Source organism: Ascaphus truei, chromosome 3 (genome assembly GCF_040206685.1).
Source record: "Ascaphus truei isolate aAscTru1 chromosome 3, aAscTru1.hap1, whole genome shotgun sequence".
NCBI lineage: Eukaryota > Metazoa > Chordata > Amphibia > Anura > Ascaphidae > Ascaphus > Ascaphus truei.
In genome coordinates, this window is record NC_134485.1 from 10,917,754 (window position 1) to 10,945,747 (window position 27,994).

The window sequence follows — 27,994 nt, forward strand, 5'->3', positions numbered from 1 at the left end:
CCTTATTACCTTCCATCCCCTCCAGACCCATATCCCCCTTCAGGGACCCCCATGTGTATTAAGGAGGATGCAGGGGGGGGGTCCTGCTCCTTTAATTCGTCCTGAGCCCCGAGATTTCTGTTGACGGCCCTGCACACATATCATCGGTATATATAAGCACCGTTAACACAAGAACACGCACAAATCTGATACATTCACCACATGCAAACAACTTTCAACATACACAAAACACACATTGACCTGCACTGCGCTCACACACCCACACACAGACTGACTAGCTCAAATTCTCACACACTGACCAGCACAGACTCACACTGAATAGAACAAATGTTCACACACTGACCAGAATACACACACACACACACACACTGGCAGTCAGGAACTCACACTGACCAGTACACAAACACTGGCCAGCAGGGACTCATAGACACACACAGACAGGCCCAAAGGAGCAGCCATGTGAGATCTGGATGCTCACAGCTCCCTCTACGTCCCGTATCTGTAACTGCAGTTTCCTCTCTTTCAAGCTGCCGGGCCTAATCTTTCAAATCAGACCGGCCCATTCGGCCATTTGCTCTCCTGTCCCCCAGTCCAACCTGCTCCTGGGTACCAGACCTTCTGTAAATACGGGAAAAATATCCACAGGTAGTTCAGAGTCACACAATATAATACAACATGATACAGCATCATAAGGGCCTTGTATATGCACTTTAGCAAAGGATCGCCTACACAAAGATAATAGAGTAGGCCAGTGGGTCATCTTGGGGTATGTACACTCCCTCCAACCTGATGTCCACATGGGTCATCTTCATGGCGACATCCTGATGCAGGTAGGTGAACATAGAAAAAAGGTGCAAGCTGTGTAGCGCTATTCAGAATACAATTGATAAATATCAATATAGACACCCTAATAACAATATAAGGTGATATAAATAATATGGGCTGCCGACTAAAAAATCACTAACTACCCAAAGTGAGTGATATAACAGAGATATAAAAAACAAAAGATAGGGGCGCCCTTAATCCAGATAAAATAATAAATGTTAATGGATTAACAATAATCGTTAACCCTACAGTGATTGTGCACAGATACAACCGTGTGATAATGGCTGGATGCTGAAATAGTCCCAAAGAGTTCCAAGGATGCAGATGACTGGAAACAGCCGTTGCTCAGCGCATGAAAATGAATAGATAAAACAGCATAGTGTAATATTGTTAAGAGACAATGCACCTTAAACAAAACAATAACGGATAAAGTGGTAGAGCAAGCACAAAAATAAATTTAAACTATTTAATAAAAAGACAAAAATCAAATAACAAAATAATCATTAAAAACATCCACTGATCCTGCGTCTGGCAACTATAAGAATCCTACTTACAAGCTGCAAGTAGGTCAAGTGCATTGAAATAGCTCTGAAGGGCTGCTCCTCAGCTACACGTGTGCTGCCGGGATGTCCTCTCCCTCTCCTATCCATACCCGCTGGGTGTGCGGAAAGGACCACCGTCTGCTGGGGAGTTGGTTAGGTAGCCTTCAGTCCTCTACTGCCCGCAATCTCTAGCACACTGCTCTGCCTCTCGCGAGAGAATCCGCCGTCTGAGGGGGCTAGTGCTGGTAAAACACAGGTAACCATCTACCCAAGATGCACAAAAGTGTAGTCAATCCCCCAGGCAGACCCATTGTCTTGGGGATTGACTCACTGACGGCAAACCTTTCGCTATATATTGACAAATTTCTGCAGAAATATGTAACACAACAAAAAGCGTATTTACGTCACACAGTTGACATCTTGAATACATTAGATAAGATTAAGTGGGAACGAGATTACCTGATGGCAACCTGTGATGTAACCTCACTTTATACATCCATTCAACACACAAAGGGGTGTGAAGTGATTTTCAAGATACTAAAAAAGATGAAGATGATAGTCAGGCAAAATTTATTGTGGACAGCATTAGATTCATTCTGGAACACAACTTCTTCTGGTACGGGGATAATTATTATCTACAGAAATGTGGAACGGCAATGGGGACTAGGTTCGCCCCTAGTTATGCAAACCTGTTTATGGCAGTTTGGGAAGACCTTAAGATCTGGTCTAGTGAGGGACATGGGGCGAGCCTAATCCTCGGCGCCGTTTCATAGATGACGCGTTCTTGGTTTGGAAAGGAGATGTTGAGTCACTAGAGGGATTTTTGAACACACTCAATAATAATGATAGTAATCTCAGGTTCAATAGTGTACTCAGCCAGGATCACGTCAACTTTCTTGATCTAACAATATATAGAAGACAGTAAAATCAAAACTAAAACATACTTTAAGGATACAGATAAAAACAACTATATCCTTAGGTCCAGCTGTCACGTGCCCAAATGGATGGATAACGTGACAGCGGGACAATTTTCCCGTACCAGGAGAAACTGTAGTGAGAACGAGTCTTTTAGGTCTCAGGCTAATATGGTAAAACAGAGATCTGTGGACAAGAACTACAATGAGTGCATGTTAGACAAAGCAATACAAAAGGTGAATGAAAAAGATAGAGCAGATCTTCTAAAACCAAAAATTAAAACAAACACCAGAGAAGGTAGATTTGATTACGCTTTTCTAACAAATTATAACAGGGAAGCAGGAGAAATTAAATCAATTATAAACAAACATTGGGGTATTTTAAAAAATGACCACATTTTGGGATTGGGTATTCCTGATAAACCAAATATAATTTTCAGGAAAGCAACCAATTTAAAGAATCATTTAGCACCAAGTGCACTTAGAAGTACAAAACCAGGGGGAAACAGTTGGTTGCAGTCAAGTAAAGGTTTCTATGGATGTAGAACGTGTAGAACTTGCCAGTTCAGGTCTGCCAGCAATACAGAATTTAGCTCAAATGTTACGGGGGGGGGAAATTTCTTGTAGATTCATGTATAACGTGTAGATTTGACCACGTCATATACCTTTTAGGATGTCCATGCAAATTGCAATATGTTGGAAAAACAGAAAGACCCATTCGGACACGAATCCTGGAACATTTGAGCAGTATTAAAAGAAAATTAGAGACACATAGGGTATCTAATCATTTTGCAAAATTCCATCAAGGAGAATGGACCTTTCCATCAAGGCTGGTTTGACCTTTATTGGAATTGAACACGTTCTACAACATTGGAGAGGAGGGGATAGAAACTTAGAATTGAGGAAAAGAGAAACGTTTTGGATACATAAAATGAAAACACTCTCTCCAAGGGGTCTTAACCTGGAGATTGATATTGTGCCCTTTCTATAAACAATGTCACTAATACCTGTTTCTTTTTCACCTCCTCTTGATTCCTTAAATGTACTGAGAGTTTATCCATACTGTTTGTTATATTATATCCCATACTTGACCTGCTACCTGTGACATCCTTTAGCCTTATATCCATGAGTTGATATCGATAGTTTAACTAAATCATCGGTCATTTATTGCAGATTGCATCCACATATTACGGTGTTTAGAGATGAGGAGTTATAGTGTTACATTATGTAGATTCATTTAGTTCAGTGAATTTCTTAGTATTAACCCCCTAAGAATTGTGGCCATTAGTCGTAGATGGTAATTGGCATAATATAACATTTTATTCATTGTTATTTTATCTACAGAATTATTTTTTAATTGGTATCATTGTGTAACATACAGTTCCTGCATTGTTGCCTCCTTTGTCCAACATTTTGTGAGTACGTATCCATTTCCCAACTGAATGATTTAGATCAGGCTTTTTATTGCAAGTGTTAATTGATTAATTGTTTAATAAATTTAGTATATATATATATATATATATATATATATATATATATATATACAGTGTTCGACAAACCTATACATTTGCATGCCCGGGGCGAGTGGATTTAACATCGTGGCGAGCTCCTATTGGCCCAAGAAGTACACGTGTGGTACTAGGTGGCGAGTAGATTTTTTGGTGATTTGTCGACCACTGTATATATATATATATATATATTATATATATATTATATATACACACATACATATACACACACGCACACACGGTATGGGAAAAGGACAGGTACACTCCTAAGGAAGCCGAATCAACCAACAGGCGAAACGCATAGAGCTGTACCGCCCACAACGTGACGTAGCTGTGGAAGGCGCCCCTATGCTCTACACCTACCACCCTGTGCCTATTGAGACATCGCGGTCGGAAGTGACGACATCACCCCGCGACCGGAAGCGGAGCAGCGTCTCCTGCAAGCGGTAGCAGGATCCGGTGATCGAATCGGAGCTCCAGACTGAGGCGGTGCGGTGAGAGGCGGTGTGGGCTTTCATCCAGGCTATACCACCAAGCTTTAATGCTGTTTTATTATGTATACACTGTAAGTGTGCATTTTTAAGACTTATCGATAAATGAAGCCTTTTTGCCAGATCTGTGCTATGTGCGTTTCTCTCCCTCTCTCGCTGAGGTATATCCCCTGAGTGACGGAGGCCATTGGTTACCTCTTCATCATCCGTTTATTGATCTACACTGCCTGAAAAACTCTTATCTCTTGCGAGTAAGATAGACGTAGGAGCCAAGATTGAATAGAGATTAATCCCAGCACTGTACCTACATCTGCACTTAGAGTTTCTCTTTTTATATTTTTTCCCTTAGATTCCCCCTGGATCGTGTGATACAAGTTCTACTATTTGGGGAAGAGTGAAGACAACCCCACCAGAGGGTTCAAGCAGGGGGTCTTTACACTGTTTATTTTATATATTTGCACTTGCTAGTTTATGTTTAATGCACTGCTCATCACACAAAGTCACTTGGAATTGATTGTGTTAGTATTTATAGGGCATTTAGCGCCTTAATTACACCTTTTTCTTGCACATTTGTATCGAAACCGGAACAATCCGTTGACAGATGTTATACCGCGGGACAGATTTTGAATGTAAAGCTCTGGAAATTCCACGATACGGATTGTGACAGTCGCACCCATCTCTACACCCGAGAGAATATCATAGTTCTGTGTATTCATTACATCATTTCACAATGTGGCTCACGCCTACATCTACGGTAGATAACTGGGTGGTCTCTCTTACTAGTAAAATGTTCTATATGGCCAAATTTTTATACGAGATACTAATAAAAAAAATCCAATGTTAGTTACTTCACACAAATAATCAGAGTTTGAACCTACCATACAGTATACATTTATTCATTTTTATGCCGTAAACTTGCGATGGAGGCTAAACAAAATGGAGTTTTATTCACAGGTAACCTGCCCTTTGCCTTTATTCCTGACAGAAGAAACTAAGTGAACATGTAAAAACACAAGTGAATATTTATTATGTCCACTTGTACTAAAAAGCATTAACATTATTAAATTACTTTAGCAATTCGTGTGTATATTAATTTGTCTACAGAGACCAACTGAAATAATATATTATCTTAAACAAGATAATGGGAATGCAAACATGGATATCTAACGAGATCAAAGCCATAAATATTTCAGACGAGAAGAAGCAGTTTTCTTTGGGTAAATTGTGTCGGATCCATTCAAGCAGCAAAACGAATCAGCGCTCTGGAGAAATTACATTAGGAGACCTCTACTGTCACAAATAACAATCTCTGCACACCACTGATCAAGGGAGAGATGTGTTTTTGACCCATTCTTACGGTATATTTACAGTGTGACAAAGTAGCCTTAAAAGCTATTGTACCCAAATACTCAAATAAAAAAAAGACAAGCCTCAAAATGTGTTACTGTAGACACCTCACTTTTGTGATCCCCAAAACCAAAAACAGTATATTGTATATTGTATTTAGTGGGGATAGAAAAAAAAATTAATTCACCAAGTTGTCATCAAGCAAAGCCCTAATCACATTATATATACACACACTTGAATGCACAATTTAAAAAAAAAAAAAAAAAGAAAACTAAATACATATAAAAAAGGTTATATTATGGCATGAATTTGACAATATCAGGATTAAAACATGTACATAAATATAGGTTGCAGTGTGCATCATGCTATTGGATGGCTTGCCATTTAAAAAAAAAAAAGAAATATTAATATTTGAAAATGGTCTGCCAATTGTGGTCCAGTAGAGTAAAATTAGATAATGCGAGACTGATGATAGATTCTGGCCAGCACTCCCCCCTTCTGAGGCTTGCCTGGAAGTGTGGTTATTATCACAGTTGTACAACCAATGTCTATGCATTTAGTGTTATTTGAATGAGGCGAGCCCTACACGGCTTCCCGTTTTAGAAGAGGACATGGGTGGGCGACTTCATTTAACCCTGCAAATAAAGAGGAGATGTCCAGGAACCAATATTTCATATATGTCAGAGTAAGCAGCTTGGGAAGGTGTTAAACTCATGTCTTCCATATTGGCCGGCATATCGTAGGCCTTCATTAAAAAACCTTCAAGCAGAAGGACGTCAGCCCGTCATAGTCCTTAATATTCAATGCGGCTCCAGTAGAACATGCACCCAAGGAGTACCCAGAACTGAAAGTGGGGAGAAGCAAAGGGGCAAGTTAGAAACAAGCTTAAAAGCACCTTAATACTTTACCACTTTCAATACCATTTCAGAATGTTTGGCCATGGGGGAAAAATAATGAGATATAGATATAGATATAGGTTTGTATATATTTTTTCCCATCAATATTCATAGAAAGCTACCGGAAGATGTCATGGTGAAGCACGTGACCAGGATAAATAAGGGGAAAAGCCACAATATGTAAAAAGAATAAAGAGAATGACATCTGGCTATGGATTCTAGGTCAGTGATTTGTTGGGGGGTAGAGTTTAAGACCACCACGATATTGGGTTAGAAACAGACACTTGATTTCCCTGGTTTACAAAGTCTGTGCCACACTTACCGTCCAGCAGAGAATGGCAAAACCAAACCAGGCCACTCCCCAGGCGTGTCGCATCAGGGGGCCAGCGATCTGGTCGTAGCAGCCCTGTCAAGTACAAGGACATGTTTGTGATTTGCGGTTATTTAAAATAGCCATATACAGTAATTGCTTTGCAATAAGAACCGTGGGGATGGGGAGAATAACCGCAACACCGCCAATTTATATATACCAACATACTGTACTGCTTTTACGGCAGGGGTAGCCAACTCCAGTGCTCAAGAGCTACCAACATGTCAGGTTTTCAGGATATCCCTGTTCAGCACAGGTGGCTCAGTCAAAGACAGCCACCTGTGTTGAAGGATTATGATGGCTGTGTAACATCTTAAGTGTCACATATAAAGTGTCTTTGGAGTTAATTTTGGAGATGAAAATTAGAGGAAAATCTGGCCTCTGCACAACAACAACAACAACAACTCTGCAGCTGTGAGAACTTTCTAAATGCTGTGATTATTTGTACTCTTCCTAGCCTCCATTACCTGTGAATCTCTCCTCCTGCATCTCACTATGGCCTCCCTGTTGCTTTTCCAGTTTACCATTTCCTCACTCCTTTGTAAATGTTTCTGTTCTCTCGAACTTCCCCACTCCCCTCCTATCCACATTTCTTCTCCTTCCCTCCACCTATGCCCATACATTATTCTCTCTCTCCCTGTCAATAAAAAGCATCCCCACAAACACTTTATTCATACCCTCTCTCCATCTACTCCTTTCTACTGCTAGGGATATCGCTCCTAATGACGGACGGACGGACACCTGCCATCTCTTCCCCTTTAAATGGTGTTAACATGATTTAATACTAACCTTAAAACTCACCCCACAAATCAGGCATCCCAATAGCCTGCACTCATGGCTACTGTCCCACACACAGTCCCTCCTACCACCCATTGTGGCCAAGCACTGCCATATACAGCACTTAATCCCTCACCTACTGTCTCTAACTCTCCCAACATACCACTTAGATTGTAAGCTTTGCGGGGCAGGGATTTCCTTTCCTATTGTCTGATTTTGCCACGCTTATTGTATTATAATTCCCTGTACTGTATTCTTTGTGAAGTGCAGAGTACACTTTTGGCGCTATATAAATAAAGATACATACTCTGAAAACCTGACCCGTTGGTAGCCCTTGAGGACTGGAGTTTGCTACCCCTGCCTTAAGGCATCAGACAAGCGATGCTACATTTTAGATGGCTTTGGTCAACATGTATATTGTCACTAATCCCATCAATATTGCTTTCAAACGTGGGTAACCTAGAAAGGCTTCCTGCAAACCAATCAACAGTGGCACAGTCAAGTTAAAGATGTTATATTCAGATCAGAAATAGGAAACTAGCCACAGATCAGGGGTGGCCAACTGCAGTCCTCAAGGGCCACCAACAGGCCAGGTTTTAAGGCTATCCCTGCTTCTGCACATGTGGCTCAATCAATGACAGCCACCTGTGCTGAAGCAGGGGTATCCTTGAAACCCGACCTATTGGTGACCCTTGAGGACTGGAGTTGGCCACCCCTGCCAGAGACTATAAATACTTTTTTTAATTATTATTTTTAATGATCGATTAAATATTACATTTGTATTTATTTGGGGCAGATCCACAGACGTTGAAGTGAATCCACAGACCGTGTCTATGTATCAGGATGGGAAGCACCTCATTCCTCAAATAAAATAATATGAAGTGCGCAGGGTCATTGCTGCAATCTTACCGCGGTATGCAGGTATCCCTCAACTCCCAGGTTGCAGCCCAGCAAGTTTTGGGGATTTCCCAGGTTATCGATCGTACAGCACTGCCGCGGCCAGGGGTACTCAGAGTCACTGTGTCCCGCCCGGAATACCGAGGCGTAGTTCTGCCAGTCTGAAGGTCCATTAACACCACAGCAGTTTTTCTGTAACACATCAAAACATGTTAGTAACATTGTCCAAAGTATTTTAAATCTGATGCTGTTCTTGCGTTTCCCCCTCACATTGTGTGCCTTCTTACTCCAACATTTTAGCCAATACATTACACCTGGAATACTGAGGGATGTAAGTCAAAAATACATACAGGTACAGGTGTTAGCAAGTGTTTTTGCAAAGTCTCTTAAAAATAAAACACTATATTTAGGGGTGGCCAACTCCAATCCTCAAGAGTCTCCAACAAGTCGGGTATTAAGGATATCCCTGCTTCAGCACATTTGGCTCAATCAATGACTGAGCCACCTGTGCTGAAGCAGGGATGGCTCTTGAGAACTGGAGTTGGCCACCCTTCTGTATATGCTACATGACTGCCGGTTCAAATGATCATAAACCCTCCCTGCATTAAAGCCATGTAGCATCTATTCTGCATCATTAAAAGCATAAAGATGCAATTGACAAAGAACGGTTACAATAAATCTTCCTAAACGGAGATCCCTAAAAATAAAGGAAACTTGCCAGCTGCAGATCTTGTCAAAAAGGAAAATGTATTGTGAACAGTATACAAGTGAATGGAAAACGATGGCTTATTAGAGAGTGCTTTATACTGTGTATCGGATCTGCAGAACGATCCTTCAAAACACAGACCTGAAGACTAGACATTGGTGGGAAGGAAAGAAGGATGGAAAGATAGATAGATGGAAAGATGGATAGATAGAAAGATAGAGATATATATCTATCAATTTTTATTGGTAGAACAAGATCAAACCAAGAACAGGCAATATTCTGCTTACCAGGAGCATGAGCCTGTTCCATGTGCGAGTAACTCCATCTATTTTCCAGGCATTGTCATTGTTGATGGGGTTCGGGTTTTGGTAGAAGTCCAACATCTGCTTCAGGAATAGGTTGGGAATGAACTAGAAAAACAGGTAAACAAAAAAAGTGCAAAAAGAGGAATGAGTAACTGGCACAGTTTCCAGCGAGGCCTTGTACATCCGGTCACTGATTCGTAGTTGGGGACTCGGTAGTTACATACGAAGCATGAGCAGAAGAGTCGGACAAATTGAGGATAATCTGACATTTATAGACAGTAGTTGATGGAGAACCAAGAGCAGGGAAGAAAGGGATGGAGATGGAGTCAGCAAAGCTAAAGTTTCACGTCACTGACGGTGTAGAGCAGGAGTGGCCAACTCCAGTCCTCAAGGGCCACTAACTGGTTAGATTGCCAGGATAGCCCAGCTTTAGCACAGGTGGCTCAGTTCAAGACTGAGCCACTGATTGAGCCTCTGGTGCCGACGCCGGGACATACCGAATACCGGACCTGTTGATGGCCCTTTAGGACTGGAGTTGGCCAGTTAATAACTAAGACCACTATATGATATTACGCCAGGGGTGAGCAACTCCAGACCTCAAAGGGCCACCAACAGGTCAGGTACAGGTGGTTCAATCAGTGATGACAGGATATACTGAAAACCTGACCTGTTGGTGGCACCTGGAGGACTGGAGTTGCCCACCCCTGGTGTAGAGCATCACCCCAAATCATAATGCAGTAAAACAGAGACTTGATACACACACACACACGTTGTCAGGCTGTTTTTTTGTTACTGTCCTGTACAGAAATGTATAATTTTCACACCCAAGTCGTGCAGGGAAATTAAAAATGAACAAACTAAAATAAATCAAAATCACCATGCTCACACATACTGGAGCAGACAGGAAATACTTACGAAGTCCCTGTGAGTCGCTGCGGTGATGGCAGAAGCCATTTCAAAACAAAAGACAATGAACATCAGGATAAGATACTAAAAAAAAAAAAAAAAAAGGAGGATTACATTTTTTTTAAAGTACCCTTTGAAGTCCGCACATTTATTTATTTTACTTTTTCACACGGTGGCAACCAGGCATCCCCGAAACAAAAACACCACTATCGTCAGCTTCCAGACAGTGAAAGTTAATGGTCTTTAATTTCCATATTGGGCTAATAGGAAGCTACAACAACATCAGTTGTGCCTTCTTATTGGATAGTCATTTAAATCCCCTTTAAAAACCAAGCAGTAATAAGGGGAAACTTCACCAGGAAGTATCCTGGGACCTGTTTCAGAGCTGAATATAGCGAGGTTCAGCTCTGACCCCCTCCCCCCAATTGTGTTAAAATAGTTTAAAAAAAATAAAAAAAATTAAATAGTAATATTTTAAAACAGTTCATCTAGAGTTCGTTCAATTTTTGGGGATTAAAAAGTAATATATTGCCAATTCTCAATTAAATGTAGACAACATAGGTAGATTACAACAGACTCCTGTTAAAATGTCTTGACTTTATTCATAGTTTTATTATTACCGTAGTCAATTAAATTAATTTTAATGACAAGATTAGGTAGGTACTGTAACATGTAGATGTGGTAAGTATCTCAACATCGCATAAGCACTGTAAGAGAAAGCTGTGAGAATGAGATTGTATACTGCAATGACTGGAGACCTCAGGCTGGTAGACTGCCATATATAATAGACTGCTCCCAGTTATACTGCAATGACTGGAGACCTCAGGCTGGTAGACTGCCATATTTAATAGACTGCTCCCGGTTATACTGCAATGACTGGAGACCTCAGGCTGGTAGACTGCCATACTGTATATAATAGACTGCTCCCAGTTATACTGCAATGACTGGAGACCTCAGGCTGGTAGACTGCCATACTGTATATAATAGACTGCTCCCAGTTATACTGCAATGACTGGAGACCTCAGGCTGGTAGACTGCCATATTTAATAGACTGCTCCCGGTTATACTGCAATGACTGGAGACCTCAGGCTGGTAGACTGCCATACTGTATATAATAGACTGCTTCCAGTTATACTGCAATGACTGGAGACCTCAGGCTGGTAGACTGCCATACTGTATATAATAGACTGCTCCCAGTTATACTGCAATGACTGGAGACCTCAGGCTGGTAGACTGCCATACTGTATATAATAGACTGATCCCGGCTATCTCTGCTGAGACACAGTATACAGATTTCATATTGAATATTCTCAGTTCTTACAGACAGAAGAATCTTCCGGTTTGACTTCATGATGCCAACGATTCCCAGCACAGACAATATAAAGAGGCAGAAGCCAGCGAACAGGCCGATCCAGGCCGCGGCGAAGATGTCATCGTTATCCGTAGCTTCAAGCAGCGGGTAAAGGCCATTCTGATCGGACACAAAGAAGATGCACTCTGCCGTCAGGGCGATGCCACACAGCTGCAAACAAGACAGGAACCGTTAGGGGCAGTGCTCGGCTAATCACCTGCAGCAGGGGTGGCCCAACTCCCGTCGTTAAGGGCCACCAACAGGTCAGCAAGATATCCCTGCTTCAGCACAGGTGGTGAAGCAGGAATACACCCAAAACCTGGCCTGGAGTTTCCCACCCCTCACCTAGACCCCCATATACTAGGGGGGCGGGGGGGGGCGGTGGTAATGCTGATGCCCTACATGATAGAGCAATGATAGAGCAATGTCACATGCCAGTCTCCTTACAAGATTACCATAAACTGGCTTAGGCTGCGCTTATAGTGCTGGCGACCTCACGGCAAAACATGCATTGTCGCCGCCGCCACGTGCGCTTATAGTAAGCGCGACGGATTGGTCGCGATCGCTGGAAGTCATCTCTATTTGATTTTCCAGCGACCGTCGCGTCGCCGTCACTATAAGCGTAGCCTTAGTTTGACACGTAGGTTCACTATTTGACACCTACAGATGTAGCAAAGCTCACTATCTCCGGGGGCCACAGCTGCAATGGGATTACCCCTATGGGGGGCTCCAATTGTAAATGACAACAGCAAGTCTTACTACATCTGCAGCGAGGAACAGGGCTACGTAGAAATCAGTAGCGCTCCTTAATAGACCACAAGGGAGAACCCCAGGACACAGCACTCAGTTCATCCCCAAAAAATAAAAAAACGGTTACAAAATTACAGCCCTAAACCAATACAGAAATAAGGTCTTAATATGCGATTGTACATGAGCTTTAGCTGCCGACAGGGGGGGGAAGACAGGTGTCTGTGATCCTGAGGACGACAGATTTCCACCACATACAACTGCTCACCCCAATGATCACGTTGCCAAAGATGAGAATGCCTTGGAAACAGCGAACCCCCGAATCCTCCTTCATGTCTACAGCTCACGATGGCCTAAAAAAAGGGGGGAGAGAGAGAAAAGCTACAGTAGGCGTATAATGAACACCGTCCCATCGGAGTGACGGTCTGAACCTGCCACAGATTATTCAGGATTGTGAAGTATTATCTGCAGTGTGTGTATCCGCATCACAAAGTGCGGTTACACAATGTCAGCATGTGGAGGGTGGGAAACACAGCAGACAAACCTTTAAAAAAAAATAAAAAAATAAACACAACATATTTGATGTCTTAGTTTGTCAAATAAAAGCGGCAGCAGGTGCAGCGTTCCCATCTCTGCGTGAAGCCAGCAGCGTTACGCAGTCCTTTATCTGCATAAACTTAAATCCAGAAAATAAAAATAAAGTGCGTTTTTTTAATAACCTGCATTGGATTTGCATTGCAAATGACCGAAAGAAGAGTCTTCCATCCAAGTGATGTCCACTTTTTTGTAAGAGAAAAAACAAAGTCTATGTACAGTACTTGTCATGGAACAAGAATCATATTTCTGTTTGGCCCCCCTTCTGCTCTCTCTGATCCTTAAGTTCAGCTGCAGCCATTTGTTACACACACACACACACACACACACACACACACACACACACACACACACACACACACACACACACACACACACACACACACACACACACACACACACACACACACACACACACACACACACACACACACACACACACACACACACACAGCCTGTGTGATGTATCAATATGTTGCCCTTTCTGCCTCTGAGCATGTAACCATTGAGTTGCTACAGCAACCTCTGAGATTCTTCTCAGAATGGGCTATTCTACCCCCCCTGTCTTTGCTGACAGTAGTTTGTCCCATCTCACTTCTAGTGTGACTCTTGCTCCTCACTTCCTTTTCCACCCTGGAGACAGTGAGTACAGCACCCATCTCTGTTACTCTCCCATGGCAAGGCCATCTCTTTCTACCCGTTTCTAACTACAAATCACTACTACACACCATCCACAAGTGCCTGTATTTACTGCTGCTTTTCCAATAAAGTGAAGGAAATATTATAGGACTTTGAGTGATTTGGAAAGGGAGCTGAGTTAATGCTATCTGGGGCAATACACACATCGCACGTGACCCTGGCTTCAGAATAGTACTGTACCAACAAAGTTCATCTTTTCCACATTGAAAGCTTCCCCCCCTTCCACCCCCCAATGTCTTAGAGGTACAGCCAGGGCTGGCAAGGAAAATTGCTCGGTGCAGGGCAGTAGTGCGGGACCTCCCACTTTCTCCTGCGCGATCTCTTCCTGTCAGTGTACCTCCTCCTAGTGCCACAAGGTCAGGTTTCCATGACAACGGGATACCACTCGACATTGTATGGTGTCGCCATTGGACTTCACCGCGCTATGGAGGAGGGATACTGACCGCAAGAGATGGCGCAGGAGAAGGAAACAGAGGCCCCGCGCTCTCCCCGACAATCAGTGTCATTGTTTTGGGGGAAGAGCACAGGGCCTATGTAACCGCGGGACTCACCGCAGTGGCACCGATAGCACCGCCAGCCCTTATTTTGTGGCTTTCATACACAGCATGGCAAATACAGCCCAGTGATTGTCATCCTTTTAATGAGCAGAAAGAAAGACTAAAAATACACCCAACATCACGGAAGCCATAAGAAAGAACATTGTGTAACAGCCCAGACACCTGAGCTAATGTAAGGCATAATAGCCCCAAAAGACTTCCTTCTATTTGTACTGTGGCATACTAATGCCCAGCCTGCAGTGGGCGTTCCTTGGAGTTCAGCTAGACCTTGGTTTTAGTGGCACGTTGATGTTTGGCAACGTAAAACTTGCACCCACCCAAGAGATCCCAAGAGCATTACAGAACCGGTGTGCTTAAAGGAAAGATTTGCGAGGCATTGAGTAAGTGTCAGAGAGACAGACACTCAAAGTTCAACGGAGCAGGCACCTGCTCTCAAACGGGATCTCACTACTCAATACCATGCATTCACTCACCAGGCACTATTTTATGCAACATTAATTGGGGGGGGGGGAATAAATTAAAAGGAGGGAAATTTGAAAGGATGTGTATTGGTAAGGACTTTTGCATTTAAAAAAAGGTCACTGTCCCAACAGCACTTCAAGAAAATATAAAGACTAGGAATGCTTTGCACATTGGGCGAGTTACCACACCATCGATTCTTGAATTATGCTTTGAGGACTTGGACTTTCTCCTATTGGTATAAACTCTCCCTAAAAAGGCGACCTTTTCATGGTCAGGCAATATGCGCTTTAAAAGTTTGACTGAGACACACAAATAAAAAAGGGGTGTCCAGCTCATGAGGAGCCAAATATGTATGGTGAATGCAGGACCATCAGTAGCATTGTTGAAAATCTTGTAACTTCGGGGCCAAAATATGTAACTGAAGAATTTCTCCATTAAACCAAGAAACACAAAAAAGGTTGTCCTTTTTGTGAAATGCCCACGTTTTTCCTTTGTGCTTCTTTTTGGATTTCCCTAGGACACTAAAACAAGGAAATGTATTTTCCGTATACCAAGCACAGATACAGTGAGACCCTTTATATAAACCATACATTATAATACGTGTACTAGGAAGGAGGGTAAACTTATGAACAAAAGGATGTGCAACACAGCAATATAATGGTCATTGGTCACGGAAGTTCCCATGATGGCTTCTGTCCGAGTCGCCATAACCGGGAACACTATAGCCAGCCAAACAGTGGTTCTGTGGCTAAGGTCAAGAAAAGACCCACAGCCAGATTCAGACCGGATGGATCACATTCCTGCGCTACTTTACATTCCAGCATCAAGGTACAATGCAGAGGCCGGCAACACCTTCCACATTTCTAAACACAGAAGGCTTACGGACGGAAGTGGAAACGACAGAGCCAGCATCACCCAAAATAAACTAGCAACAGGTACAGGGAGTCCCCGCTTATCCACCGGAATGTGTCCCGCAAACGGATAGCGGGTCCATGCTAATCCGCGGTGGCGAGTGTCGGATAAGCTGTTCCGACGTCGGATAATGCGTCCAGCATTGTGCGGCGTCGGATTATGCGTCCGACAGAAAGCGGACCGTTGGATATCGAGGTCCCCCTGTACATGGAAACCTGTAATATAGCACACCTCATTAGCCACCCTGGGATTATGGTGGCTCATTTCTACAAACGTAGCAAGGCTTCGTCTTTTCGGTGTATATATAAAACACGGCATTTATTTACAATTTGCGACATCGTGACCACTTCTGAGTATCATAGGCAAAGATATGCAGTGCGCCACCTGCTGGACACGCATAATGTACGGAGTTGCAGTTACGGTACTTAAATAACCGCACAAATAATTCTGTCGGCTGCCCACGGAGGAGCCGAGTGTTCCCGCGGTCACAGGGCCAGTAAGTATTGCTACAGCTCTATCTTGCAGGTCTACATGGCAGCTTGTAAAACACGGAGCGGAGAACGGAATGTTAACCCGCTCCAGCTAAGCTGGACACCTCAAAACATGGAGTTACCCTATCCCCTCAAAGGGCTCCCCAGGAAACCTCGTGCCACTTCTTGCGATTGTGGATCCGTAGGATTGAGCCCGCATTACCGGTCACTTCCTTAGGGTAACCCGAGCCAGGCTTGTAAACAAGATTCATTGCCAAGTTATGTTGGATACACGTTCAGACAAAGAAGAAAATAAAGTCAAGTCCTTTGGCGGAGACGAATTGCAAGAGGCAGGAATTGAACTACTATGCCAGGGGTGCCCACCTCCTGTCCACAAGGGCCACCAACAGATCAGGTTTTCAGGACATCCCAGCTTCAGCAAGGGTGGCTCTATCATTATGACAGCCATTTGTGCTGAAGCAGGGATATCCTTAAACCCTGACCGGTTGGTGGCCCTTGAAGACTGTATTTGAGTACCCCTGTATTATGCCAACTCTCATACTGAATATATTACTTATTTAAATTCCAAAGCTCAGCATCATTACAAATAAAAAAAATATGCATCATTTATTTTTACAGCGTTACTTCACATCAATAGTCAGAATCATGATTTGCTGCAAGTACAAGTCTGCAAATTATATGGACCACACAACAAATGGTAAACAATGCAACTATTAAGGATCAGCATAGGTAGGAGACTCGTAAGCACGAAAAAGGAAATAAACCCCCACACAAACAGTTTAACTCATTTGCCTCATGCAAAATAAGATGGAGAGATCCAGCAGTATGCAAGTTACCATTAGGTTATATACACACACACACACACACACACACACACACACACACACACACACACACACACACACACACGTGTGTAATAGATATATCATACATACATTTAGTAGCTTGGCTACCTCCAAGCAATATGGAACAGCTATGTTCCTTCAAAGTGTTACTTGCCACCTTATGAGGTTAAACAGCCGGGAAGGCCAAACACCGCATTCAGGCTGTTCGGAAATTGCTGCTTTAACTAGGTTAGTTTTTATAATAAGCCCCTTAAGTATTTTATGCTACAAATGCAATGCAGGTCCTCTGACAGGAGAATAGATCCCCAATTACAAGGCTGACAAGTCAGCATGGTGAGACAGCAATGGTTGGAATTAAAGCATTAATCTTCGAGCTCAGGAGTGGAAACTACAGTCCTCAAGGGCCACCAACAGGTCAGGTTTTCCTGATATCCCAACAGGTGGCTCAGTCATTGACAGCCACCTATGCTGAAGATATCCTGAAAACCTGACCTGTTGGTGGCCATTGAGGGCCGGAGTTACTCCCCCACCCCCCCCTTGTTCTAGCTGTTTGCAGAGTTAACAGTCAGGGCTACAAATGATTGTTGTAAAAGTGGGTTTGGCAAACACAAAAAATCCCAACATTTTAGTTTCACAGACATGAAATGTTTAACATGCGTTTTAAGTCTCGGTGCTTTTACTGTACATACATGTCATCTAGATCACATGTGGTCAAAGGAAAAGCCAACACACTTGTGGCTAAACAAAGCAAGTCATATTTCTATATGGCTGACATCAAGTGTATGTTCACCCAGAACTCAAGCTACTGTATAAATAAAAATACAGAACCCCTCACACCACACGCTAACTGGCAGACAAAAAATAAAGTATATAATGCAAAGACTACAAAACAAATAACGCGGTTTGAACGGTCCCAGGCACATTACCATTTTGTTACTGCCCAATTGGCAATTAAGAGGCGAAAATTATTGGACCCAACATTCAAACCACATTTATATAAAGAAAGTCAACTATTAAAACCGATTGCACTGGCCAATGGCTGAAAACTCTTCAGCGAGAGAGGCTAGGAAATATACCGGATATACTCTCCTGGGATCAGAGATTTTATTGCAGGAGAAAGTAAAGATACAGCACATATTTTTTTTCCCTCAGCAAATGATCATTTACAGGAACATCTCCCACCCCTCTTGGCCACAATTGTTGGATACTTTTTTTTTCTTTTTTCTGATAAGTAGCAACAAAAAGCCTTTCATGTACATCCCCTTAGAAATGTGCAACAATGTTTGCAAACCAGGCACAAGGGGCGAGATTATCTCAAAAACATTTCTCAAGCACATTTTAGGAAATTAACAAGGATTACGTCCTTCTATACTGCAATTTGAGTAATTTCGTGCATTTGAACACTTGTGAACTTCAACAAAAAGGCACATTTTAGAGAGAAAAAAAAATGTGACTTTTTAGCAAAGCAGATTTGCAAATCACAAAAAAAAAAAAAGTGTATTTCTTAAATTTATTTATACATTTTTATTCTCTCTACTGAGACTTATCTTCCATGTGGGGATATGACAAAATGGCTACCACTTTCACCATATAAAGTAATGGTTTTCGTGTCTAATAAAATTTAATACATAGGGATTCTTACAAAAAAAAAAAAAAGAGAGAAAAAAAAAAAAAGAGAATACATAAATGTGCTTTCACTCACCTATAAAGCCTTAGCAGTCCAATTTAAAATATATATATATAATTTTATAACTGGCTGTGTGTATATATATATATATATATATATATATATATATATATATATATATATATACTGTAACTGGCTGTAGGAGACACTACCTCCAATTCTGCATCAATATTGTTTGCATAGCTTTAGGGTGCTGATGTCTGCAATGTTTGGGATAGAGAGAGACAGATATCCCAAACATTGCAGACATGTCTCCTACAGCCAATTATCAAAAAGTGAATGACATGTTCTGGTTAAGACTCATTGCTAGATCACCACCTATTAGTACAAATCGTGGAATTGGTTTAGACAGGGGAGAATAGCAGGGTGGTGTGCTGGAATATTCCTATCCTCAGCACAATGCACGTTTGTTTACACACAATCTATTTGTAGAAGAAACTAGAAATGCCGCCACTCCTACAAGAGGAGCTACCTGTACCAGGAATGTATTCACACACCAGGTACTAAGCCAGGGGCGGCCAACTCAGTCCTCATGGGACACCAACAGGTCAGGTTTCCAGGATCTCTTCTTCAGCACAGGGGGCTCAATCAGGGATATCCCCAATACCTGGCTTGCTGGTGGCCCATGAGGACTGGAGTTGGCCACCCCTGGGGTAGCAATATGGTTACTGCCTTATATTAAAGTACTAACACACCGTGGTGAAATCCGTAACGCCAGGTACAGCGCAAATACAAACCCTCCATCATAAAGAGATGGGGATTGAAATCCTTTAAATTGTTCCCATTCATGCACACTTACCCATTCTAGTGTAATTATTAACCCCTTGCATGCCAGATTGGCTAGCAGGGACCTTGGGCTTGATAACTCACAGGGTTAACAAACAAACACTTCCTAACCCCCCAAAAATACAGATGGAACCATTGTGTGACTGAGGTTCAGCATGACTCTGAATGGAGTCAATAGCCACTTGGACCCTGACAAAGAAATCCAGCATGTTCCCCAATTGCAGAACATTACAGACCTTGTAACTGAGTATTAATATCATTAATTCGTGTTAATCTATGTGTATCTATGCCTAGACAAGTTAGATATATCTAACCCAATCCCTTTCTATGTTTGATTTAATACTCCTAAGATGTGTATGCCACCCCCAGTAATAACTCACCTAGTACTCCTGTAGCTGAAGACAAGAGCTCCCTGAGAGATAAGGAGCACCTGTTTCACTGCTTGTTTTAGCAACTCTTTAAAGAGCTCAGAACACCAGGCAAAGGTGCTCTGCCATTGGAGGGAAGCAGTCACATGACCAAGATACCTGGCTGAACCAGTTCCTGGTTTTGGGTGGGACAAGACATCCATGCCATACCTTTAGTATGCAGGAATGCAGCTTTTAAATAAATGCTGCACACTCATGCAGGCAGCTATAGAAAGCCATCCACTGATTAATGGCTTAAACACCATCACTGTGGATCAGTTGAATAATGGGGATAGTTGCTGGCAGAGGTCAGAATAAATTCAGCCTGTGATATGAATCACTGAGGTGATCCACTTTCTTTCTATGTTGCATTGAACAGTCTCTGCTGATAAGTAAATCCTTTGCTGCTAGAGGGGAAACTGGTCAATGGGTCTTAAATAAACATTGGTATTGTGCCTGATGACCAAAAAATCCCACGTGTATTAAGCAGTGGGGCCAAGCTCTTTGGACCATATGTTAGAAATAATTATCCATCAATTATGCTGTTAAAACAGAAACGCAGGGAGCGTTTGTAAAACGCAGGCAAATTAACAGAACTATAAGAATGTAAATAAGAACGTAGCTTTATTCTGGGTTTGTAAATAAAAAAGTAGCGGATCTCAGTATCTCCTGGTACCATCGCACTTTTACCAGGGAGCAATCTTTGCGAATGCCGCTAAACGCTGGCTAGTAATAGCCACGTGGGGTGTACACAGGATGCCCCAGTAAGAAGAATGTCTACAAGAACAATGGCTCCAGCTCAGGTTTACTGCAAACAAGCTGAACCAATCCGGATTTTGCTGCTCTGTACTCTATGTTAAATGCAAATCTCTGGTGTAAGTTAATTGAGTATTATATGTTTAAACACATAAGGGGTCAACAACACCCAAACTGACTAAGTTAGCCAAATAACTCAATACATACTGTACATTTAGTGGCTCAGTTGCAATTAAGATAACCCATATAGTAAATACAAAAAGTAACTAACCCTCAGTGAGTAAGGGGTTAAAAGAACAGTTTGTATATGAATGTTATATATAATATGTATCAATCTGCCACCTGATATATTCAGGGTTTAACACTATACCTACCAAGGTGTACTGGTCTCACATTTTACACACATGGAATGTTCTTGACCACACCTAGATTTGCTCTTTAGATATTAGGAGGTTACCTTCAAACCTCTCACTGGTTTATTTACCTAGCAGCGGGCTCGAAAGGAGTGCACCCTTTTCAAAAAGATTTCTCTCTCTCTCTCCTTTTTGCTGGGGTAGGCGATTGCTTATAAAGGCTGGTTTCATGGATCGCTTAAGCCAGTTTGGGCTTTTACATCAATTATCCAAATTTCAAACACCTGTCACGCATGTTTATCTCAGGGTGAGGGGGAGGAAAGAGGCCGCCCAATGTATAATCCCTAATGCCCATGTGGGGACCTGATTGCCACTTCCCAGGATTGTAATGAGAGACTCTTTGGAAACAAACATTTCATTTTGTCACAATACATATAGAAAAAGAGTTCTAAATGCAAATCTCGGGTGTTAGGTAATTGAGTATTATATGTTTAAACACAGAAGGGGTCAAAAACACCCAAACTGACTAACTTAGCCAAATAACTCCATACATACTGTACATTTAGTGGCTCAGTTGCAATTAAGATAACCCATATAGTAAATATAAAAAGTAACCAACCCTCAGTGAGGAAGGGGTTAAAATAACAGTTTGTATATGATTGTTTTCACAAAGCTGTCATAACATGCTAACAAGGCAATACAGTATAACGCTACACCACTAGATGTACGAAAAGAAGGTTCCGACTTTTATATCAACCGTCCCAATCTCCAAACGAGGACAAGATGAACATCTGGGGATGATTAGGAGTTACTGTGACTGTAGGGACATACTGGTATAATACAGGTTAAGCCCGCTAGTTGCCCCTACCAGTCAAGATGGCGAGACGCGTTTTTGGGTGTTTTGTATTTACAACTCTATCTGGGTGACTCATTGCATGCCTGGGCCAGTAACAGCGGTCAAGTGGCCAGCATACAGTGAGCCAGAGGGCTAGCCTTTGTGTGGGGCCAGGTGCGGTGCTTATGGACAATGGGGAGGTGGGGAAAGGTGAGCCCCCCTGCTGGAAGAGACCACACTTCCACAGGGGAGGTATTATTCTCCTCTGGCAACGTGGCGTCTATCTCTGCGGGAGCTATGGAGCTCAAATCGGAGACCAGCGCTTGTTGGCTCAGTTCTCATTGGTCAGTTCCAATTTTCAATGCTCCCAAGCACCTCCCCTAAGGGCTGTCCTTAGGCCCTTAGGCCCTAGCACCACCCATGGCCCTGATTGTTCCGTCCCAAGTGAGCCCCCGGCTCCTGATTGGCTCAGCAGAGGAGAGGTCTCCGCTGATTGGTTGGCACCCGGTTCTCCATGTTTTCAGACAGAGGCCGGGAAACTATAGAAGTCTGTGTCGATGTGAGAGTTGTTCATGGTTGGTCTTGGTGACTAGAGATCAACTGGAAATGAACTGTGGACCGAGAGGTGGTGATCCCTTGTTACTGGGATAGTCTGGTTTGGGCGAATCGAGGCCGCTTCCAGGGTAAGATAGCTTCGGCAACACCCTGCACCCAGTGAGTCCTAGTTATCCCCCGGTTCTGGTGTGTTATTGACATGTATCTGTACCTCAGTTTATTTAACTCTCTCGTACTGCCTGGTGTTTTGTGATCACCGAAAAGTCTGGTCAACCCCCTCTCCCAACATCACTATAAAGACTGTCATGTAGCAACATTAGTTCAAAAAGTGAAAGCCTGCGGTAACAAAATCGAGGCTTGGAAGCAACTATGTGACCTCTTTGGTGACTTTTTAGTAGTTTTATAGGATGGTAATATATTCTGTAGCACTCTGCATTTACTGAAGTTTGGAGATACAGCAAGGCCCCAAATGTTGTTCCACTGTATGTCCTCAGATCAACTCCCAATTGAAAGTGTTGCTCTTAAAATGTTATTGGTATTCGATGGTTGGGCTTCTGTCACCCCTTGCCCTGCAGTTGTTTTTGTTTTCCTGGGGGGTTATGATAAAACGATATTGTCAATGTAACTGCACGATTATAAACCACTACACATTCCCCACGTATGAATGTCCATAGTGCTGTTAAAAAAACAAGAGCGCACTGTGATCAGCGCTAGAAACAAAGCATTGGATTGAACTCTCATGATAAAATAGAGTTAGGACTATTCGGGTAACAATTCTGATTGCTAGAAAACCCGGAGTGGAAACTATGTTGGGGTATGGAGTAAACCTGTCTCCTCACAATGGGACACTTGTAAGAGGGGTGTGTTAATTTTCATTAAACCTGTGCCCCAGAAAGCACTATTTTATGGAAAACTAATTCACTTTAAAAAAAAATGTTGTTATTGAGTTTCCTGGAGGGAAGGCGTACCAAAAGCAGGAAAGGGGGTGCGGTTAAACATAACATGGATACATAATTAGGTTACAACTTGGATAGTAAGATGCAGTGTGTACAGGGATATTATGTAGTTTAATGCATAGAGGTCCTATCTGATCTTTGACTACAGCAGGTTTTGGTGCGTTGGTGTGATCTATCATCTATCAGCTTTCTGCTGACCACATACCATGTGAAAGCACTATTTTTTTAGGCATTATTTTTCAGTGAGCAATGTAAACTATTTGCCGATCCCAAATTTCATGCAGCTCTGCACGTATTAGGTATCTTGTTCTTTGGGGGCTGCTGCTGAAATGGCCAGCACTGTGTTCCATGTCAGCCCAAAACACCCTATAGGAAAGGAGACAAACAGGTTTATCTAGAAAAAAGTAACTATCCAGTCCGTGGAAATGTATCTACAGGCCTTTGAAAGCTGCAATGTATTTTTCCGAAATACTCTAGGAATTAAGGGGTTAAAAGCAAAGCACTCTACAAAATAAGAAACGCCTCTTAATGACAACTAACTTCAGTTTAACAGAATGATAATGATCCATATCTGTCTTTCCCCAGATCCTGTTCTTTTATAGCCAACTGGCAAATGGAAATACAAAATCAGGGCTGGAAAAGGCCCCCACTGTTAATATAGAGTTAGTGGCATGTGTGTAAAGGAGACAGGGTGTAGGTAGTTAGACCATTTGGTACGATTAGTACGGTTGGTATATATTTGCTGTTGGCCCAGCCTTCCATTGGCTTTACCAGTTGACTGTAAATCTAAAAAAACATTTGACACTGCCCATCTGTGTATTACTCAGCTCTCGTTTTACACTGCCATGCACGGTGATAAGAACCCAAGGCAGGTCTCAGTCCCTTATAATGTAACTCTGATTATAGGACAGGTTATAACCCCAGTTACTTGGCCTCTATGTGCGATAAGGATGGAGACCTGTAATATATGCATATTTTCAAATACATGTTGACACAGACCAGGATGTGTCATTCTTACTGCCATTACAGCTAGCCTCGTGCCAATTTAACTGCTCTTCTGAATCATGAGGAATGGTTAGCTCAGTCATGTTTTATTCATTCTTATGCCAAATCTTGTAGCCAATACAAGATATCCAGTTGTTTTTGTTTGTCAACTATTACTGTTGCGTACATGAAATGCACAGGAGAAACTAGTCCATGTCCCATAACACAGGGCATGGCAATGTCACGTTCTTGTTAGAAAATATCTAATTTAGACTAAGGAGACTAAGCCATCTCAAACCATCAGCCACCGATGTGCATGACCACAGCAGTCAATTCTAAGGGTTCCTGGTACTGTATATTGGTCCCTATTCAATATACTGTAACGTCATCTGCAGCTTGCTCAATACATTTTTATGTCCATTCCCAGCATACTGATCCGGGGCCATGTTTTGGAGATACCTGAGAGCAAATCATTAACAGTGACATCATCAGGAGCGGCACCGTGCAATGCACAAGAGCGTTTCTTTTATCTAAGGAGGGGAGTAGTTAAAAAAAGAGCATTTCTTTCTTTGTCTATCACACAGTGGCCAGTGAGAGATGTCCTCACACACAATGGCCAGTGAGAGATGTCCTCAGCTATAATTATGATTTAAACAAAATCAAAAATGAGCAGAGGCTTCATTGAAATAAAAGGAAATGTATTGTACGTTAAGGATTAATTCATTCTGACTAATTCAGTTTTATGTAGCTATGTCAAAGTGCATTTTTCTTTCAATACAGCTACAAATAACCCTGCCCCTAAGCTTTCTTACTGAAGCAAATGTGGATTATGAGTTTCGGGCCATGCTGTATAGGACCCAACTGAACTAATGCCAGTGATGTTTGTAGACCCCTCTTGGATGGCTACTGTTTCTATAAGTGGTTAACTGCCTTAAGGGGATAAGTGGGTGGGATCACTCAGGGTTCAGCCCCCCATTTCTACCCTGTGATCAGCAATGTCACCAGGAAGCACAGATGGTATATATAGCCCCACCCTTTATTCTGGAAGCAGGTTCTTCAGAGTTCTGACTGGGGTCCTCATTGTAAGTCCTGCATATAAGGTTCTAGGTGTCTAGCCTGCAGCTAGTTGTGTCTATGTCACTGTATATTATTTTCCAGTTAAGTAACGTGCCCCAATATTCAGTAAGCACCTGTTAAAGGATTAGGAAGCCTACGTTTGTAGGAGAAGGATGCCATACTGTCCTCACAGGATTGCCCATACTGCAACCTATACTCTATTGGATTAGCCAGTCTGTTTCTCGTTATCATTGTCTCTCTCAAGCTATTCCACTAAATCCTTATGCAATAGGTAATGTGGCCACCCTACCTCCTCTGGAAAGGACCGGAACCTACTGGAGGGTGATTTCCCTGAGCTCTTATACTTTGCCACGTGTGTTGTGACTATCAAAGAGAACTGTTTTTGGGTGGCTATTCAATAAACACCCTTTTCTTTTATAAATGTTCCTGGCGCCCATTTCTATACTGTACTGTGATCCACGCCCAGCCAGCACTTACCCACATACCATCTATATGGCTAGAGACTGAGCTGTTACTTTGTGGATTAATCTGACGTGACACCATTGACAGCCGGGGAATGGGGGTTACATGTTTAATACCCAAAACAAACAAGGAGAGGCATTAAAAAAAACAACTCTGTTTTTAAAATAATAATTTAAAAAAAATGTATTCTGCAAATTGTTGTTAACATTGTAACCTGAAGTTTGGGTGGTTTATTTCTCCCTTTCTCCTGTCTCTTTGCTTACTTGGGGATGGGAGATTCACACAATGCTCTGCTAAGAAATTTGGGACCTGCTGTAAATCGGCGTAAAACTTTCATTCAAGTCAATGGCAGTTAATGCCTGCATGTCCTAGGGCAGGGGTGGCCGAATCCAGTCCTCAAGGGCCACCAACAGGTCAGGTATTATGGATATCCCTGCTTCAGCACAGGAGGAGCCACCTGTGCTGAAGCAGGGATATCCTGAAAACCTGACCCGGTAGCCCTTGAGGACTGGAGTTGGCCTGTCCTGTCCTAGGGATTCTCTGACCAGTAGAATCCTCTTAAAAGAACCTAGGACATGATCTGCAGATTCTTGTCTACTGCAGATCATTCAGCCTCTGGATGAAGCTGGTGGTCGCTGGCCTGGTCTTTGACTGATAGTCTTCAAATTCAAAGCGTATGAGCAACTATCGCTGTGCTTAAGCTCCACTAAGAAGATAGTTAAAGGAAAAGCTACACCCCGGCAGCCTGCCCCCACCCCCCTCCATGTGGTTGTGGACCCTTTGGTTCTTTTGTGAATACAATGTTAAATGAGGAACGCCAGTGCTGCAATGTTACCACCTATTCCCACTTCCTAAATGATGCAGAGAGAGAATACAAAGGTACAGAGAAAAATATTGGGGGAGAGGGAAAAAGGAGGCAGAGCAGACAAAGGAAGCCGGGATAGATAGTGGGGACGCTGGGATATAGGGAGAGATTCACTGAGCTCTGATATGGGTGTCGTGGCTCCATCCCACGTTAACTACCATTCAAGACAATGGCAGTTACGTAATCCAGAATCGTGAAACAATACTCCTTATCGGAGCATAGTCACCGCCAGCGATGTATGGAGGGGACCGCTGGAAGGGACACAAGTCTGGCATAGATAAGGAGGGGGTGATAATACAGCTATATACTGTATATATCATACTACAGTAATTACCACAAACATCATCCCACCTACCTTATACAGAAGTGTTCCTACAACAGGTCTTCCCCATAGTCACATCCTCAACATTCTGATTCAAGGTGGAAAATCATGTTACAAGCACTGAGAGTTTGCAAATAGAAAGCTGGCCTGATGTGACCCTGATCGCCTAAATGTCCAGCTTTCCTTCTTTGTGCTGTGTACAAGTTCCCGTGGCAGCGCACGTGGCAGTGTGCTCGGCTCTGTCTGTCACAAAGATGCATTTCTTCTAGTCATCAAACAGGTCGTAATAGATTTTCCAGCGTGAGTTTTCCAAGAGCTGCCAAGGCAATTTAGGCATTTAACGGCACCGTGTCACAATAAATTCTGCTCCGCTATCTTTTTGCCTTTATAAATATTTATACTGCATGTACAGTATATTCGTTTAACACATTTTATGAGTATTAAATGGATAAAGGCCCCAGCAAGTCATTTATTTCTGAATACATTTATAGCTGGCAGTGTAAGCCATTAGGATGACAAATAAATGAACTCTGGGTATAAACCTTTAAAAGCTTTGTAATTTTATGAGGTGCATTAAGGGTAATTGATCTCGATTTTGTTTTTCTGTGGTTATGGCCTTTTAAATATAGATGATTTCAGTTTGCAAAATAGCTGCAAGTCTGCTGTGACTTAGAAGAGATGTGTGACTGCGAAGACGAACACGTGTTATACTGAATGATTATTACAATGCTGAATATCCTAAACAAAGAGGGTTATTTATTAAACGGTGACAGTGCTGACAGCATGGAACCCCCCATGGAGTTTAAG

The 27,994-nt window shown here is 42.5% G+C and overlaps 1 protein-coding gene across 2 annotated transcripts; it reads right to left on the bottom strand.

Moving 5' to 3' along the window:
• Positions 1-5,284: 5,284 nt before the first annotated feature.
• On the bottom strand, positions 5,285-27,360 carry UPK1B (uroplakin 1B). 2 transcript variants are annotated; one of them, XM_075593639.1, is made up of 8 exons: positions 27,221-27,360; positions 12,851-12,935; positions 11,806-12,006; positions 10,494-10,568; positions 9,561-9,683; positions 8,580-8,759; positions 6,846-6,929; positions 5,285-6,471 (listed from the first exon to the last, which is right to left on the bottom strand). In XM_075593639.1, exons 2-8 carry the CDS (start codon positions 12,914-12,916, stop codon positions 6,421-6,423), a joined length of 780 nt encoding a protein of 259 aa, XP_075449754.1. In that variant the 5' UTR covers positions 12,917-12,935; positions 27,221-27,360; the 3' UTR covers positions 5,285-6,420. The 2 variants fall into 2 exon arrangements, with proteins under 2 accessions (XP_075449754.1, XP_075449753.1); XM_075593638.1 differs by lacking the exon at positions 27,221-27,360 and adding an exon at positions 19,996-20,108.
• Positions 27,361-27,994: the final 634 nt, after the last annotated feature.

Coding starts and splice junctions, on each gene's coding strand:
- UPK1B (XM_075593639.1), bottom strand. CDS start 12,916: ATGAAGGAGGATTCGGGGGTTCGCTGTTTCCAAGGCATTCTCATCTTT. Junction 10,569..11,805: donor ACCGGAAGATTCTTCTGTCT/GTAAGAACTGAG, acceptor TTTTTTTTTTAG/TATCTTATCCTGATGTTCAT. Junction 9,684..10,493: donor CAGCGACTCACAGGGACTTC/GTAAGTATTTCC, acceptor CTGTTTTTCTAG/TTCATTCCCAACCTATTCCT.